Here is a 19,528-nt window from a genome sequence, read left to right as displayed (position 1 = left end):
AGAAGAATTTGTGACCTCTATTTTCTGTTTTTGCTGGTTGGTCATTCTGTACAAGTGCTTTTATATATGTGTGTGTGTGTGACGCTGATGATTGCAACAACTTGATCTACCCTTGTGATTGGACAAGATTCCAAAAGAAGATCCTAAGTAATTATCTGGCATATCTCAAGACCAAGGCCTCCACAAGGGGTTGGCTCAAGTGATGAAGCCTTAGTCTTAAGATTTGTTTTTTTCAAGGTCTCAGGTTCAACACCTCATGTACAAACAATCTCTTGAGGCCACACTCTCTCGTTAAAAGCCAGCGATTTAACCAGTTCCATGTAGGAAAACTTTCAAGGGTGCGGTATACGAGACCGGGATTTACTCTATAAGGTGTAAGGTGAGTATGAAGGACCCTGCCTTAAAGAGGTTCAATTATCTGGCATATCTGCTACTGCTATCTCAAATTACCGAGAGGACATAAGTATAAAGAGATCCAAATGGGAAAAAAATGCACCAGAAAATAACTGCATCTCAAAGAAATCAAAATTATTTGCATTTACTGTGCCAAAGAATACACTTGCTAGTTGACAGAGCCTCGTATGGGGAAAGAAAATATCTAGCTGGAAAAATCTTATAAGAGTCTAACAATCCTTTCCAAAAATTAGCAAGTAATCCTGTTCCGGTAACCACAATGTTGGCTCCTTAATCAAAATTGCCACAAAAGCTTCAATTATCAGCTATTCTGTTTCTGGAACTCTATAGCACAACAAGCATTATAGTGCCTATCCAAACAGTCACTGTCAACAAAATGATGAATCCCAGCCCAGTTTTGGACCAAAAATCGCTCTAACTCTCATGTCAGGAAGAAGCAGGGTTGTGGACCAGCAGTACATCACATCAAGTCATCTTTTGCACACAGGCGCTCTGAACAAGGAAAAAAAAAAAAAAAACTCTTAGACAGGGAATAATAAACATGTAAATATATACATCGAAGTTGTGTGTGTGTGTGTACACTTACACTTGAGAGAGAGAGAAAGAAGGGAGGGGGGGGGGGGGGGGGGGGGGGGGCTGAAAAAGAAGTTCGTTTTTTACCATTGAAGCTGCACACTTCTCCATTTATATAAGGTTTCTCAGAAATGAAAAAGAAAATGTCATGGGTAACATATCTGTAGGTTCCTAATTCCTATACTATAATAGTTCCTCAGAGAAGACCAACTAAAAATCTCCAGTATTATGAAGAAAACATCCTGGAAAAATAATGACGAAAATATAAACATAGTTTGTTGTGCCCTAACATTCACAAGTTTTTTTAAGCCACATAAAGTAACAAAACACAAATACAAATTGATTTTGCATACTCTAGTTAACCATAAAATAATAAAAAGGAGGTAAGATGCATCATAGAAATTATACCATTTAGTGTTATCCATGGCATCTAAAGGCATATATAAACCACCCATCAAGGATTCATCATATTACATGACTGTTATAATTAATAACTAACACCAGTTTTAAATGTTGACCGATGATGAGACAATATGACAAGGAGATGATATTATCTCCATGAGCATGAAACCACAACCACAATGGCAATTTTCCCCATGAACATGAACTAACTCTTCTTTCGCACTTACTAGCTAAATTACCATTTGTGACACTTAACCCCCTCCGACTACCATTTACATGCAATGAGGCCCCTCCCTTAGTTGAGGGTGTTAAATCCGACGGAAAAATGAGGCATGTCGTGCTCATTTTTCCAAAAAAGCCCTCGAAGTCAAAAATATGCATAACACACACACAAAAACCCTTAAAAAACTTTTAATTTCATCCTTAGCAAATACCATCATTTTAGAAATTAGGTTTCAGCCGTTCTCATATTTATGTGACCTAGTTAGAATTTTGATGTCCTAATACGGAAGTCGCCAACAGGCACTTTGCCATTCAAATCAGATACAATCACTTTCGAAGGCTTCCCCAGAATTCATATTTAAGTGACCTAATTTTCATCATCAGCAGAATATAAAGATATGTATTTTCAATGTTAATTCCCTAGTATACTGTGTATATATTTCGAAGATAACCAGAAGCTAAATGTTTAACAACTCACGTAAAATATAATACAACAGAGTAATATAATTATTGACAGTTCACATATAAAAAGAACATATCAAGTTCCTACAGATGACAATATCAAAAGCAGATGAGAATACATGAGCAGAAGAGCAAATATAAAGCAATAGAGTTATAGATGACATCAAAAATTAAGCAAGGAAAACTGCTCTGAGAGCTGTCCGATTGCTCTAAGCCAGTTAAAGCAGCATGACTGAAAAAAATAGAACAGCACGTGGCCACACAAGTTCCAACACCGTGGACCTTCAGAATTTGGATCCAAGGTTAATATTTATAGGGTACCTCAAGCAATACTGGACTAATGGGGATAGAATAATTTGAAGTATAATTAGAAAGTCATGGTCTACCGTGTGAGTTCAAGCACCAAATCTACTAATTAGTGATGAGTGAGATCCATTTAATAAACAGAAAAAAAATAAATAAATATGATCGAGTCCTTTAGCCTTTTTACTTTGTCATCTCAATATTCCTATACTCCAGAGTAACGATTTTTTGGAGGGAGGAGTCATACTCAGATATTCATATGACACTATCATTGAGGTTCCCCAAGCTGACATACTGAAAAATCTTGGACCCAATCCCCTGTAGAAACCTTTCCAACCATCATCTTTAATCAAGCCTTTAACAACTTCCCTTGCAGTGCTTCTCTTTTCATGTCCCACCACCTATTATAGTGCAGAAAAAACTAATTAAAAGAAAAAATAAAAAGTAAATCGGTCAAATGAAGATCAACACAAAGTCCACAGCATACTCATTTTAGCTTTATTTGAGAAGATGAGGTCTCTAGACCTATATACTGAGTGTTCCACACATCAGGAACTCCCAAAACAAGGTTGTGGAGTAATTCTGAACTTTTTTGTATTTGTATGCTTACAGACCAACTTAGGAAGGCATTCATTTGCCCAAGAAAAAATAGCAGAAAAAATAATTCAAAGATTGAATCAGAAATTAATTATTTTTTAGTTGGGAGGGAGCATAAATTGGTTTTATTGTTGGTTTTATAATGCACAAGTATTATAAATTGGGGATCTGCCGGGCTGTTGTCAAAGTCAAAAGATTCTACATAGTAATTAAAATTATTTTTCCTAATATGCCATGTCAATACCATGGCTTGTAGTAAAATTGCAGGGGCAAAAATATCAGCTGCGGGTGGAAGTTTGGGTAAATTGACAACCCTGGAACTTTAGCAAATAGTCGGAGCCCCTCCAGTTTCAGACAACCGACAGCTAAAGACTCCCATTTAGTTTTGCATGGATACTAAAATATATCTCAAGCCCTATCTTAATCTTTTGGGTTGAAGGGTGTTAAGTAACATGAAGACATACCATAGAAGTACAATGGTTAAAACATTACACATCTAAACAAATCGTGGAACAAAAAACTTGTCTGTCCTGGTAGGTAACCCTATATCTTAGTGGTCAAACCACCCACCCACCAAGTTGACCAAACATTGATGGACGCTATACCAATAGCTTACCATATTTTTGTTGGGAAAAATGAAGAAGAAACACTGCACAACATGCAATTAAAGTGAAACCATTCAAGTGCACCGATAAACTTGGCATGTACACAGAACACAATAACACAAGCATGCTCATGCATGTATACACACGCGCACACACACACATGAACACAAAATATGGGTAAATTCTAAATTTTTCTATGTCCGACCAATCACTTGTCTAGGAAAATAGAGGAGAATGCCCTTGATTTACTTTGTCACTATATGAATACAGTGTGAATTGCCTTAAAGATGGTCAAACTTTTAACTCCCTCGCACTAGAAAGCAAGCATCAATTAAGGGAACAGGGAATAGGGAGCTTCAGGCCAGCATTTTTTTCTGGGAAAGTAGGTATGTTATCAATTATTCATGAATTACATTTTCATGGCAAATATAGTAGACCAAGCATTTTTTTCTATAAAAATTGATAGAATATTTTCAATTGCAACCAGCCAAAAGCATGTCCAGCAGTCAGGATTCAATTGAACTGATGAAGGAGAAGAAGATAGTTTGATGTGAACTAGGTTAATGAATACCTGTAAGCGTGTCTTAATGGTGTCCAATGGGGTCGTGGTACAGGACGCTATTGCTCCTGCAATAATTCCTCCAGCAGCTTGAACTAACACTATTTTTGACTGGCTAGGAGCAGCTTCCTCCTGATCAGTGCCGTGGTCTAGGAGACTAACGAATAAATGAAATGGTAATGCACTAGTTAGAAATTAAATAAATCATCAATAAGTCGAGAACCCAAAACACAACTTTAAGGTAATAATAATAATAAACAAAGATGATAATGATAAAATTAATGATGAAGATGACGATGAGCATGGCATGCAGACAAAATGCCAAAAGTAAGTGTCAAGTCATCAGAACCAACATTTTCAGGTTCCCAACCTGCTAATCATATTTGAACTTACATATATTCCTGACCTTTTCAATATCATTACCCTGTTCCATAAGAAACTGGAATTTGAAGCCTACTAAGTCCAATTAATAGCAAAGCACCTATGACGTTGGTTTGCCCCTTGTGAAGTAGGATTAGGATCCTCTCCATTTCACCCTTTGTGAAGTAGGTCCAGATTTTGTTTTATTATATCTAACGGTGTACGTGTTGTTATGTCATTTAAAATTCACTAGGTGACAACGTATACACCATAAGATCTGTAAAATCTAATCTGGACCACGAAATGGTTCTTCTCCATTTCAGGTGAAATGGAGAGAATCCTATCCATGTGAAGTACATAAGACATAGTAATGGAGGATCATTTCTAAGATAAGAACCTAAAATCTAAAGGTACGCAACATTTGATGTGCACTTATATGATAGAAAAATTATTACTGGACAGCTTGCAAGCACTTTCAACAATTAACATTAATTGAAAATAAATTACCATGTCTCACCTCCAGATGAAGCGTTGGCTTGAACCATAACTTGCCCACCATACAGCACTTGATGGGGAATAAGTCATAACAGATAGACCAAACCCTCTGTATAATCCCCGAATGCCATCAGACTTTAGAATCTTACGAGTAACATCTAAACCCCCATTGTACTTTGTGTGGCCTGAGTATCCTTGGACCATCAGCTTTTGGCTAATCTGAAGAGCCCAATATTGAGGAAATTAGCATCTAAGAATTTCCTCTTCCTTTTTATTTCGCTTTATATGACTGTGACCTTTAGGCTAAACTCAAATTAGCATTTCAAACCCAGAAATGTTATAAACCAATAATCAGATGATAATATGCCAACCCTTTAAATAAGTTTTTACAATTGAAGTATAAAGACAGAAAAATGCTCGTCCAAAATATGACCTACTGCCTCCATACCACATCAATCGGAACAAACACGGCCTGAGAAAAAACCGATGCTATCATGCCAGCTACTCCGTTTGCTATGGCTGCCTCTGTAGGCTCAGATAATTTAAATGGTTCGACCATCCTGAAGGCAGCCACTTTTGTGGTCTCTAAAGCAGTAAGAAAAATAACCCTGGCAGGAATTGCACCAGTTATGACTGTACCGAACCCTCTGTACAGACCAGGAACCCCATCAGTTCTCAGTATCCCTTTGATGACAGAAGTTGCATTTCTCTCGACAACGTCCTTTGATGCAACCTGCAGCCTGGTTTTTACAACAGAGACTGGGTACAGTGCCACGGTAACTCCTGTAAAGAGGCCAGCCCCTACGACATAAAACTTGGTTTTGTCAAGCCTGCAGGTAGAACCAAGGAGATCAAAAACTGATAAATTCTTAGTAAACCAAGAAGAAAGAGTAATCAATCCACAAGATTATGTATATGCCAATGAGCTATCGCTCAAATTGGCATGTGTAATTGACCCATCAAAAATGACCAAGTCTTCTTCAATAGACAATAGGAACCAGGTTCATAGGTGTCACAAATTTTTTACGCTTGCTGTCAACTCTACCTATTTCATATTTTGTTGTCCTATCCTTCTGCATATTCAGTCCGGAGCCCAAGTAAAGGAGGGGCATTGCAATAGGTTGACAGCAAGCGTAATTGATTTAGTTCAAGTACATCAATAAGTAGACATTCTTCACAAGTTTTGAATGATTGCCCTCAACCGTGAGATTAACATTTTGCTTAGTGCCCTTAAGATGTACAAAACCAAACACATTTATACGAATATCTTACCGCAATACTCGCCAATTTTTTTCTTCGAAATAACAATCTTATAACTCCGTGGAATTTCAAACTCCTCGTTTTTCCGAAATTCCAGGCCTAAAGATTGCACAAACACTTAGCTTAGATAACCGAATCAAACAGAAAGTATGGAATTCAATTTTTCATTTTCTTTCTTTTTCCCTCCCCTTTCCTCAGCTACCAAACAAAACCACATATATTTCATAAAGAAATTGAAAGAAAAAGCTAATTACGAGCATAAACTACTTAATGAAAGGAAATTACACTAAAAATAGAGATTAAACCAGAAATAGGGACGTACTTGTCCCAGTTAATCTCGGTTTGACCAAACGGCTGAGCTCGAGCGCTGGGCGCAGCCATGGACTCGTCTTGGATCGAACAGACTCGAAGAATAGAAATCTCGAATGGACACGAATTCAAGAACGCATTTCTCTTCAGAAGCTCATCGGCTTTGAAAAATCTCTCAAAGGCTTCTACTATACGAAATGAATGTTTTGAATTTGCTCGAGCACGAAAATGATCAAGAACGACTTTTCTCTTCTTTTTTTCGCAAGCCGGTCTGCTTGGAGCGAAATAATTCTCAACGGACCAAGAAAAAAGAAAGGGTTTTTTTATTTTTTCTTTTTGGTTTTTATATTTTTCGTTTGAGGGAGTACTTTGACAAGGGTGATTGACTTAGGGTATACAAATACGGCGGTTCTAACCGGGTTGCAATTCCTATTTGCTTAGGGCAGGATGGTTAGTTATTTTAGGAGAAGGAAAAAACGGTTAATAATTCATAACAGACTATCTTTATACATAATAATAATATATAAATATATATTATATATATTTTATATTAAAAATATAACATTTAAACAACACGGTTTTGGTGGTGTCGTTTTAGATAGGGTTTCATTATATTTATTATTTTTTAGAACACTTTGACTCAAAATTATTTAAAATAAGCAAGTAAATGCTCAAAACACCTAAAAAAGTCCAAATAAAAAAAGCGGTTATAAAACCGTCAGTTATTAGTTTGAACAACCACTAACCACTGGTTATAAAATAACCACTAACTACCTAAGCGAAGCGGTTATTAAAATCTAATAATTGTCTTTTAGGCAATTACAGTTAATAATTTTAGCAAATAATCATTAATCGCAACGGCTTGTACACCTCTAAGCACGCACACTCATAGCATAATCTCCTGCGGCTGAGATTTTCTTCCATAATTTATTGCACTTGCCGAACATGCCGCTACAGATCATCATAAACCCATTTCTTTTAGTTTTTGGGTGGGTGAGTTTTAAATCCAAAGTGATTCTCGTGGGTTTCACCTTTCATGTTTACTGGTCAATGGGCTTTTTGAGTTTATAAAAATCAGTATTTTCGTTTATGAGTAATATTATATATACTTTCACTTTCCCATATCTATTTTTTCATACTCATAGGAAAGGAAGTGTATGTATCATTATTTTTTTTGTCAAACCTATTTGCCACTTGTACGTAAGATTTGACAAGAAATAAACTTTTTGTTGTTAGCAAGTAATTGAAATTATTTATTAAAAAAACGTAAGGCACACCCTACCCATACGGAAAAGTAAATTAAAAAAAAAAAACACCAAATTTCTAAGCTACATGCTGCCTTTAATACTAGGATTGGAGAAGGAAGCCAATTCATCAGGACAATGTTCCTCTTAAATAGCTATACATATATAGCCAAAATTTTCATTTTGTCTATCTTTATAAAATTCTTCAAATAATTCAGAACCGAAGAATTTGCTCGGTTCAAGATGCCTTTTTAAAACGAACAATTATGTTTAGCTTAAGATCATGTAGCATACTGCACAGCTTTGTAACTAAACATCTCCAAAGTTCTTTCTGTAAAGTATTCATGATTCAGCTTCTTCAATTACAACAATATTATGGCCTTCACAATTCATTATATATATATATATAGCTTATCCTAAGAGGAAAATGCAAACAGTGATAGGGCAGGAAACTAACATACGAGGCAAAAATGGATTTTTTGGCATCCGCCTCCACCGAAATAGGAAGAGTCGAAAAACTTCTAACAAAGTGATTTCCAATCCAGCTCCGCCTTTAAAATGTCGGAGTCAGAATTGGAAGTAAGAGGCAAAAATTGCCTCCTAAGCAAGAATACAAATTTGTTCTTTGTTTTTGTTTTTAAATGAAGAACATAGAGATAACAATATATCATTTGAAAACAAACTTTTTTAATAAAAAAATTGGGAAGTGTAGCATTTTTTAATAAAAAAAAATACCAACACACATTATAAAACACATACACATTCAAAATAACTTTCATATTTATATTATATCATAACACATTTTCAAACAAAAAATAAAAATTAGTAAAGGTGAAAGTACTTTTTTGCCCACCCCTAAGCGCTAAAGAAAAAAAAAAGCCCTGTTTATAAGGTTTGACGTGCCACTTCCAAATTCTCCTCTTCCTGTCTTTTCGTTTTAAATACGCGGAACGTCCCATTCCCATATGCGTGCAAAAAGCTGATGCTAAATTAAAATTGAATGATGGGTGCATTCGATGAATGAGTCAAATACGTGTGGAATAAAAATTATATCGTTTTCAATGAAAGTTCTTTGATTCATATGATATGTTGAATCATATTTCGATTGATTTGTTATTTGTCAATAAAGAGTGAGTCTAGCTACCACCTTTTTTCTTCCATGCCCATGACCCAAATGATTACAAATCACTAATTTTTCTTTATTTTCTAAATCCAAATCTCAAAACCCATGCCACATAATATATTTCTTTTTATTATTTTGATTTTTTTTTTTTTTTTAATATCGAGAAACCTCTTTAAAGCAAGGCCCTTCGAACTTACCTCTGCAGAGTAAACTCTGGTCATGTGTACGGTATCTTCAAAAAAAAATTTACACGAAATTGGATAAATCACTGACTATTAACCAGAAGAATGTGACCCAAGGAAAAGGTAGTACCAGATGGTTTCGAACCTGAACACGGATCTATCTCAATTTATATTTTATCTTTCCTAGATGCAACCTAATCCTCTCATGAGTAGTGAGGACATTCCTTGATATTAGTTTCCACAATACATATTTGCAAGTTTCAACCTCCCTCTGATGGGCTCAGGAGAAAAACACACAACACCTCCCTCCGATGAGCATTTCCTTTGCCCCTGACCAATTCTATACCTTCAAACTCCAAATCCCAATGAAAATTTGCCACCAAGGAATTTAAAATACCGCCAAATAACCTGGTTTGCCGTGCTGTGGCGTGTGAGCTAGCTAGGGAGACAGCAATATAATGAAAATGCCTTCAGAAGAAAAAAAAAAAAAAAAAAACATGTATACAATAATCCATATGTAGCATAAGAAGCAAAACATGTGATTGCTTTTGGGACAATCATCGATCGGATTCGACGTCTCTGTAAAATCAAGCATTTTCAGGCAGAAATGTGCTCACTTTGTTGTACATGTCAATCATAGCTTATTAATTTTAATTAAATATTTTATGTTTGGAGTTTTACTTTATTTTTTTAATTAAAATTTACATGTAAAATGAAGTATTAAAATATTAAATTTTTTTATTTTGATTTGAAGGGACATTATAATATTGGGTGAGCTTGAAGGGGTATATAATTATATATATATTCTCATTAAATTTAATCCAAAAATAAGATAGAAAACATTTGTATGTGAAGCCAACGACTTTTCTGTGGTTTTATTTTTATTTTTAATAATTAGTTAAAAGTGTATACGGTGGGCTTAAAAGGCGGGCTAATTTAATTAGACTGACTTGGGAAGTAAGCCAAAGTCAGCTTACACCGCGTTCTTTCTTTCTCGTCTCTGTGTCTCTCTTCAGAGTTCATTCTTCTCTGCTGGTGATCTTGAGCCAACAAAGTATACAGACGTTCATTGAGACGAGAATAAAACCTTCACCGAGAAAGTGGGCTCTTGCTTCTCAGTTCTCACCCATGATGGGAATCTTCTCCAAATTCACCACTTTGCTTTTGATTCTGCTGTCATGCACTAGCTTCACTTCAACAGGTTGGCGAGTTCTGTTTCTTCTTCTTTCAATCTTTGCAAATATAGAATATTTCCCTGTTTCTTGTTTCTTGTTTGTGTTAATGGATATTTTCTTAACCTTTAATCAGTAACAGAAAGCAATGGTCTTGATGAATTGCATTTCTTGCTGTGTGCTTGACTGATTGGAGAAATATTTGTGGAATTTGTCAGGCTTTGTTTATTGACTTTGGTGAATGAGGAAAATTACCACGTAATAAATAATAAGCAAAAAATAAAAATAAAAATTCTTATTATCTTCTTAATTTAGCCAATCCAGCTACTGTTTTATATTCTAGTTTTGTTAATACCAAAACATGCTTAGAAATGCCTCTGTTTTATAATTTTCAATATGTAATTGACATTTTCCAAGGAGTTGAAAATACTGACCATTTTTATTTATCTTATTTTTTGGTTGGTTGTTTCTTTTTCAGAAGCTTATGATCCACTTGACCCAAATGGAAATATCACAATCAAATGGGATATTACGAGCTGGACTCCTGATGGCTATGTTGTGAGTTTCAGCTTTTTATACTATATATATATATATATATATATATTCTTTTAAGAGTAATCAAGCCCTAATAGAAGAGACTCATATTTGGTGCACATGCTCTCTCGTATTGGTGCGTGTTCTGTTAGGGATATCTCATATTGCATTGCTAGAGAGAAGAACTATGTGTGCTTGTCCAGTTCTTCAAGCATTCTATCTGAACATTTTGAGAAACAGTGTTATTTTTCTGTTCAGGTTTATAATTTGCATATTGATTAGATTGATGGAGGTTTGCCTATGGCAGAAGAAATTCTATCAAACTTCAATTCCCAGTTCATTGGGTATAATGTCTACCTTGTTTATTCAAAATGCAACATTGAACCCTTCTTTCCCAATACAGTTTCTCTACTTAAGATATTCCCTGATGAGCAACTTTTTTATGTTGTTGGACTCTGAATTTTTCCCCCTTAACTCAACCTGGGTAGAATTCTGACTCAACAGGATGAATTTTAGGCTTTATTATCTTAAAAACAATTGATTAAGCAAATGGCTTTCATTACCTACAGTCACATGAAGAGTTTATGTGTTCGGCATATTAGAATTGCTGGCATCTGCATAATCAGATGGATATAATGTCATTTTTGTTATCTGAATGGACAGGCAGTTGTCACAATATACAACTTCCAGCAATATCGTCACATTCAATCACCAGGGTGGTCACTGGAATGGACATGGGCGAAGAAGGAGATAATTTGGGACATGGTGGGAGGCCAAGCCACAGAGCAAGGAGAGTGTTCTAGATTTAAAGGAAACATCCCACATTGCTGTAAAAAGAGTCCAACAATTGTTGATCTATTGCCGGGCGCACCTTACAACATGCAGATTGCAAATTGCTGCAAAGGCGGTGTACTCAGTTCATGGACGCAAGATCCAGCTAATGCAGCAGGTTCATTTCAGCTCAGTGTCGGTGCAGCTGGAACCTCCAACAAAACAGTCAGAATGCCTAAAAACTTCACTCTGAAGACACCGGGGCCTGGTTATACTTGTGGAGTTGCAAAACTTGTTAAACCAAGTAAATTTTTTACAGCAGATAAAAGGAGAGTCACACAAGCTTTGAGTAAGTTCCTTAATGAAGACCACATCAATAAATGTTCCTTTTAAGCTTTAAGGACAAAGCCAACACTGTGATATTTTCGTTTTTTCAACAGATGACAGACTAATATAAATTTCTTGTGCAGAATTTCACCTAGTTTCTTTCTGTGAATGTATGTTCTAATGGTTATAGGATAGGGTAATCTTGTTTATTATCCAATAGCTATTGTTTTTCTCTTCCTGGACACTTATTTAGCTATACCTGTATTTTTACCTGATTATTTTTATAATTACATTTGAGAAAGAGAAATTTTTAGTACTATAATTGTCACCTCTGTCAAAAAGCCTAAATGGAATGGTAATGGGTGGGGTGAGTTTGATGTAAAAATTACCAATCAAACAAGAAATTAAAACATAATTGAATCAATAAATAAAAATCACATTTTAAACTCATCTCTCTTTTATGGCAGTGACTTGGAATGTGTCGTGCACATTTTCACAGTTTCTAGCGCAAACAACTCCCACTTGCTGTGTCTCACTCTCATCCTTCTACAATGACACAATAGTGCCCTGCCCAACATGTTCATGTGGCTGCCAAAGCAACATGTCCGAGTCAGGGAGCTGTGTTGAGTAAGTTTTTTAAGCCAGAACAGCTTAACTCTTTCTTCTAACTTCTTTGTGGATGATAATTTTCTTACATATTATTTTTCTGTGTGGTTCACAGGGCAAATTCACCACATCTAGCTTCAGTTGTTTCAGGTTCTGGCAAGAATATCTATACGCCTCTGGTTCAATGTACAAGTCATATGTGTCCAATCCGATTTCACTGGCATGTTAAGCTTAACTACCAGGAATACTGGCGGGTGAAGATCACAGTGACAAACTTCAACTACAAGATGAACTATTCAGATTGGAACCTAGTTGTTCAACACCCCAACTTCAACAATCTGACCGAGATTTTCAGCTTTTACTACAAGTCATTGAATCCATATGGAACAATAAGTAAGTGAGATCCTAACATGGAGTTAGCTCCGGTTTAGAATAATAGATAATGTGCCCCTAGCAAAAGAGAATTAGTATCCAATTCCTCCCCTCCCCAGAAATGACTGGTTGTTATGATTTTCATAATACATTCACATGTTTTACTCTTGTTTTTAATGGATATTGGAAGTTGAGAAAGGGTATTTAACGGATTTGATTTTTGAACAGATGATACTGCGATGTTATGGGGACTTAAGTTCTACAATGATTTGCTTATGCAAGCTGGCCCTCTTGGCAATGTTCAATCAGAGCTACTTTTTCAAAAGGATGCAACTTTCACTTTTGAGAAGGGTTGGGCTTTCCCCAGGAGGGTCTATTTCAATGGTGATAGCTGCGTCATGCCGCCTCCCGATGCCTATCCTTGGTTGCCAAATGCTGGTTCGCGGCGACGCACTTCCTCACTTACTCTAATCATGACTTTATTGTCAGCCTTCACATTCATGCTTGCATATTCCTAAAGTCTATAATATTGAATGCGTAAAAATGATATTCTAAAGTTTTCACAAGGATCAAATTGAATACAGGGCCTATGCATCTTGGCAATGACTTCCAGCAGCAGTTAAAGTCGAATTCGTCTCCACTATGATCTTTTACACTAATATTCTTTTGTATTGCATATGGGTGGGTGAATTCACTGCCTTTTTGTTACTTCCAGCTCTTTTATGTTGGTTCGCTTACCAAATCATCTTGTTTCTACAATATTCACATCCATACTGTAATATTTGACAAGAATATGGAGATATTTCTGGTTATCACAGCATATTTTTGTTACTATTCCTCTTTTCATTTACCATATGAGCTTGTTGATTCAATTACATCACATTTTGTGATGGATTAGAGGCAATTTTGCATGTGAATCGAACATCTTATCTATAAGGTTCTGCTTGAAACCATGTTGAGATTTTTTGAACTTTTTCCCAGTAGAGTGTTAACCTTTTTAATAGACCTGCTTATTTTGCAAAAAAGAACCATAGGTGATAGGTGAAGATTTAGTATCACATTGCAGTATCAGCAATCAAAATACAAATAGATCCCATTGTTGAGACTCAAATATAATTTTCTATTCACAAGCTCGTATATTGTAGCATACATTTCCATGGTTGTTTAAAAAATGTTGGAACTTTTATACCTGTGCTCTGTTTCGGCTGTGTTAAAGTAAACTTAGCTTCAAAATTTTCAATACTGAGCATTTCCAAAGTCTAGGCATCCATCACCAGATAGACATCAACAGGAAAAGCAATGAAGAAATCAATGTTGATAAAGCAAGCAGGTTTCTATGGGCAGCATTTGGCAGAAATGGATATGTGTCAGGTGGGGGCAGCATGCACTCATCACCATTGAAGTAAACCTTGTGAGGAAATGCCCACCCCTGCTTGAAGGTGAAAGTGTTCTTGTCTTTCTGAAGAAGCACCTCCGACTGGACATTACCAGTCGGCCCAGCTTCCATAAGCAAGTCATTATAGTATTTCATGCCGTAGAACATGCCGGTGTCATCTGCATATGATTAAAGTAGCAGCCATGTCATGTCAGAATATTGTCATCACCTCAACAGACATTCAATAAAATGGAAGTTTATTATTGTCTCTTACTTATGGACTCATAGGGAACCAGAGGCTTGTAATCAAAGCTGAAAACTTGTGTGACATTGTTGAGATTTGGATGCTGTACAACAAGACTCCAAAGGGTGTAGTTCATCCGGTAGTTGAAGTTTGTAACGGCAATCTTCACACGCCAATAGTCCTTGTAGTTGAGCTTCACATGCCAGTGCACTCGGACCGGGCACATGTGGTGTGTGCACTGCAGCAACGGAGTATTGTCTTTCTTCGGAGTGTTTATTCCCTTCATCTGAAGAATTTTGGAGTTGCTCCTGTAATAATACCATCATTAATTCTTAATGTGATTTTTTGATAAGCATTCACATCCGGCTAGCCAGAAAGTTATTTTGGCAAGTCGGGGATGCAAAGTTTAGGTAAAAATGTGCTACGGTGCTCACTAAATTTGGTGAAAAAAAATTTTAACTCCCGACAAAGCATGCACATGACTTTAGAATGTAGGTGTTTTGAAAAAGAAATAATCTATAGTAAATGTTGATGGTTAAAATAGAGAGTAGAATTAAAAAAATAAAAATTATTTTAGCTAACATGAAGAGAAAATTTGCTGAATGGGAATGTTCATAAATGTATTGAAGTGAAGAAATTAAAAACGAAAGACTTACTTGACACACTTGTTGTTTTTCTGGCAACCACAAGCACAAGAGGGGCAAGGAGTGATTGTCTCATTGTAGAAGGATGAGAAAGAAACACAACAATTCGGGTTTTTCCTGGCAAGAAACTGCGAATAAGTGCAAGTCACGTTCCATGTCACTGCACAAAAGGATAAATTTGTTAGCCATTCTACAGCAGATCAAAACTTCAATTATTTGGGTCGTAATTTAGGTTCATGGGTCAAGTTTGTGTCGTATCGAGACCTAAGTATACTAATATATGGGTTGTGACATGAATACAACCATTTAATTATTCGCGTTAAATCTCTTAATTTAGACATGGCGTGTTTAACTAATTAATGAGTGACACAACATGATTCGCATAATTCAAATATTGGATCTAACTTATTAACACAATTTCATATCTTATAAGCATAAATTATATCAATTATACACATTCACAACTAGATTCATAACAAAAATCAATATGATAATTCATAATGTGAAGAGACAATGAAACTTACTCAGTGCCTGAGTCTTCCGGCGGAGGTCTGGGGTGAGAAAAGTGGTGGGAGGCACAATCTTTGCCGGGCCACATGTGTACCCTGGTCCTGGACCCAACAAAGTGAAGTTCTTGGGGAGTTTCACTGTCTTGTTAGAAGTACCCGCCAGCCCCACGCTCACTTGGAAGGCTGAGACAGCAGATGATGGATCCTGGCCCCATGCTGCCACCACCCCACCTTTGCAACAGTTTGTGAATTGCTGGTTGTAAGGAACACCAGGGAGCAGATCCACAACTGTGGGAGTTTTCTTGCAGCAATGAGGTACGTTTCCTTTGAACTTGGAGCAGTCTCCTTGTTCAGTGGTCTGAGCCCCCACCATGGACCATATCACCTCCTTCTTAGCCCATGACCACGACAAGGTCCAGCCTGGACTCATTATGTGGCGGTACATTTGGAAGTTGTTCATTGTTACAGCAGCCTGCAGGGATGTTGGAAAATTAAGAAGCACAGTCATCCATAAATTGTACTGAAAAACATTGATGAGAATTGAGAATAATTAGTTTGTGAAGCTTTAACTTACAACATAGCCATCTGCGGTCCAAGACATGATATCCCACTTAATCGTAATGTTTCCATTTGGATCCAATGGATCATATGCAGCTACAAAGAAAAGAAAAAGAAATTAAGAATGAAGCAAATTAAGAAGCAAGTTAATCCAATCAGGATTCAGGGGAACCAGAAGCTCTTACCTGCATAAGAAAGCAACACAAGGAGGAAGAAAGCTGAGACGGCAAATCTCATAGCTAGGATCTCAAGCTTATGATTCTGATATTGCAGAGATTTATTCAGTTCAATATAAATGTTGAGGGATCATGAGAATCTATGGCCATGCACATAATATAAGAAAGAAAGACACCCTGCAAAAGGAAAATATCAGACTCTAGACTCTAGACTCTAGAGATGGCTTACCTAATGGTTGTTAGAAACTTTAAAAAAAAATGTGAAGCCGATCACATTCTCCCTCGTGGAGTGTATGATCATTTGCTTTCCATATCTTGAAGCAATGACTATGGGAGACGACAGGCGGGAGGCACAAAGACTAAACTAACGAGTGAGTGCAACATTCCAACGGTCCTGGTTGAAGTTGAAGGTGATGGGTATGTGTATGTGTATGGGGTAGGTGGAGCAACCTATCAATTTACCCAAATAACCATGGGATATGTATAATATATCATAGTCATTTTACGTCTGCCAAGGCCATTTTGGTCATATATGGTAAGAACTTACTCCCAACCGACTAATTTTTTTCCAGTCCTTCAAAAAAATCTTGCTTTCATCAGGATGCTTTGGTTTCTGTCAGAAGCAAGAGTTTGAAGCAAGCAAACAGTGCAAGGACAGGTAGTGAGTCCCTTTTCTGATAAAAAGACACCCGATCGCTGCATATCTTTGAATGCTTCAAAAATAAAATTCCTCAAACATGTCCTTTTTTTAGCCTTTGGCCACTCAGCCATTGGCCCTTGCACTCGATCATGAACAAGTACAATGGAAAATCTCCCTAGCTTGGCATCAAATCTCAAAGGCTGGAACGGGCCAGAAGACTAATTAAAAACGTGTACATCATATAATTTGGCCAAGTGTCAAAACTAAACATTAGTAATTGAACAAAGTGGGAGAACATATGACTAATATTTACACAATGAGTAATGCTATAAGTAATATTTTTTTTCTTAAAAATGATGTCAAAATGTTCCATTGAATGTTAGGAGGCCTACCTTCAAGGAGGCTAAGTATATATATATATATATATATATATATATATATATGGCCAATTGACACGAGTTGGACTCATGTTCAAGTATGAGTACCATAAATAATGGCAGCCTAGGCTCCATCAAAGAAGATATGGAGATAAAAATAAATAAAAAATAAAGGAGCACGCACAAAACAAAAGGAGAAGCAGAAAAGAAAAGAAGAAGTAAAGACAAAGAAAGTGATAAAGTAAGAAAATAAATTAACACGTACAAAAAGAAATGACTGCTTTGTTTGTTAATGTATTTTAGGTAGTTTTTTGTTTTTGATTTGAAAAAGTGTTAGGATGTGATCAAATAAATTAGAAAACTATTTTTGTTTTTTTAATATTGTTTTGTGTTTCACTTTTAAAATTATTATTGAATTTGAGATTGGTTCAATAATAATTTTAAAAGCCACATCACTTTTAAGGATAAAAGTCATACGAATTACTCTTATTCAAATGATTTTTTTTTTTTTTTTTTTAATAAAGAAAGCCTGAAATTTCATAAATACGTGCTAATACTTAATTATATGGCAGTATTCCTAGAGAATGGTGTGGGAAGTGGGACGGGAATAGAATTTGCAGCTCTTGGGCCTTCGGATCATTGAAGCTGGGCAAATGGTTTGGGCAGATTGGCTCGGTTCCAGCCCATTCAGCATAAGGTTGCAGTCCCTTATTCTAGTCTCTTTGACAGATCACAAAACAGGCCCATCACCAACCTTGTCACATATATATGTATATCTTGATGCACTATAAAACAAAACGGAGCTTTCAATATTAAAATATGCACCTAGCTAGGCTAACTTCTAGTTTATAAATCTTTTGGAGAGTGACATTAGGTTAGGACCTGAACCATATTATAAATTAATAACACACCTTTAAATACTCTATGTATAGAGATAAACGAATGACGGCTCATTCTTATTTCCACCTTTCTTATTATCCAAGAAAATATGAGAAGCACACTGTCAATATTAAATAAACCTGGAATGGTATAAAGAAAAAAAAAATCAATTTGCAAGAAGAGTTCAATCAAAGAAATTAATATTTTTTTTAAGTTTTCTATTAAATGTGAGAAGATTTTAATTCATGTGATTGGGGTAAACAACGGGTCCCTTTTAAAAAATTGATAATTTCGAGTTTGAGTTTATCCTCATACGCACTTTCTCTCACAGTTCATTCTCAGCCACCGCAAAAGGCCGCTAGCTGTCGCTCGTCATCACTGATTTTTTGTACAAACCAAGAGCTAAAAAATATTTTCAGCTAAAATCATTTTTCAAAAAAAAAAAAAAAGACATTTTTCCTTGATACAAAGGAAGTATAAGAATAAGAATGTTCACAGTACTTTAAGCAAAGAAATGGGATATGCTTTCTTGGGTTATGGGAGACTTGATAGGTTGAGTTTTAGAGAAACAAGGAAAGGTAGCCTTCTTTCACAATGGAACATTTTCAAAATTCCTACTAATTTTTTTGTTATTTATTTTATAATTAGGTTATTAATCTCTTCATAACTAACTAATCCATTCAATTCGAATGAGATTAAGGTTCTTAACTTCAAATGAGTATGCATTTGGAATACAATTATTAAAAAAAAAAGTTACAATCTTCTAATTGCCATTTTTACATTTTTTTTTAATAATTATTTTATAAATTTCCCCACTATAAATGAAAATTCTGGCTTATGGGTGTGCTTCATAAAAATAGTTTTTTATTGTCAGGCTAAGAATGACATATCCTTAATCAGTTAATCCTTATCATCAACTGTCATTTTGGATGAGTTTTGACTTTTGATGGAATAGGAATGGTGAATACAAAACAAAAGTTCCAAAGTCAAAGGTTCCAACTTTCCAAATGGTAGACCAAAGCCAATTGCCTGACTCTATAGAAACTTCCAAGTACGTAAACTAAATTAAAACAAGAGGCTGTAGCCCCCGGTTTTGGGTAAATCAAACGTCGTATGTAGCCCATCGTAATGTACTCATTACTCGGTCTCTTCCTACGTTGCCTATATTTTCCAATTCACCTGCCCCTATATATACACATCCATGCAAATTCTTTGTCCAAATTTACATTATCTT

At 35.9% G+C, this 19,528-nt stretch overlaps 3 protein-coding genes across 3 annotated transcripts; 1 reads left to right on the top strand and 2 right to left on the bottom strand.

The window, feature by feature from the left end:
- Nucleotides 1-482: 482 nt before the first annotated feature.
- On the bottom strand, nucleotides 483-6,906 carry LOC132180293 (Mitochondrial substrate carrier family protein). Its single transcript, XM_088516209.1, has 7 exons — nucleotides 6,575-6,906; nucleotides 5,441-5,822; nucleotides 5,015-5,211; nucleotides 4,508-4,510; nucleotides 4,150-4,294; nucleotides 2,624-2,777; nucleotides 483-906 (listed from the first exon to the last, which is right to left on the bottom strand). The coding sequence occupies exons 1-7, from the start codon at nucleotides 6,631-6,633 to the stop codon at nucleotides 875-877; spliced, it is 972 nt and encodes a 323-aa protein (XP_088372335.1). The 5' UTR covers nucleotides 6,634-6,906; the 3' UTR covers nucleotides 483-874.
- A 3,171-nt stretch (nucleotides 6,907-10,077) lies between these two features.
- LOC132182300 (COBRA-like protein 1) lies at nucleotides 10,078-13,847 on the top strand. Its single transcript, XM_059595503.2, has 6 exons — nucleotides 10,078-10,311; nucleotides 10,761-10,840; nucleotides 11,480-11,936; nucleotides 12,382-12,541; nucleotides 12,636-12,913; nucleotides 13,121-13,847. The coding sequence occupies exons 1-6, from the start codon at nucleotides 10,239-10,241 to the stop codon at nucleotides 13,408-13,410; spliced, it is 1,338 nt and encodes a 445-aa protein (XP_059451486.2). The 5' UTR covers nucleotides 10,078-10,238; the 3' UTR covers nucleotides 13,411-13,847.
- Nucleotides 13,848-13,930: 83 nt separating this feature from the next.
- LOC132181290 (COBRA-like protein 4) lies at nucleotides 13,931-16,513 on the bottom strand. The gene is made up of 6 exons (XM_059594439.2): nucleotides 16,408-16,513; nucleotides 16,239-16,318; nucleotides 15,680-16,136; nucleotides 15,168-15,315; nucleotides 14,542-14,819; nucleotides 13,931-14,446 (listed from the first exon to the last, which is right to left on the bottom strand). The coding sequence occupies exons 1-6, from the start codon at nucleotides 16,457-16,459 to the stop codon at nucleotides 14,163-14,165; spliced, it is 1,299 nt and encodes a 432-aa protein (XP_059450422.1). The 5' UTR covers nucleotides 16,460-16,513; the 3' UTR covers nucleotides 13,931-14,162.
- Between the last annotated feature and the right edge of the window lie 3,015 nt (nucleotides 16,514-19,528).

Source organism: Corylus avellana, chromosome 5 (assembly GCF_965113065.1).
Source record: "Corylus avellana chromosome 5, dhCorAvel1.hap1.2, whole genome shotgun sequence".
Classification (NCBI taxonomy): Eukaryota; Viridiplantae; Streptophyta; class Magnoliopsida; order Fagales; family Betulaceae; genus Corylus; species Corylus avellana.
This window is presented reverse-complemented; position numbering and strand designations above follow the sequence as displayed.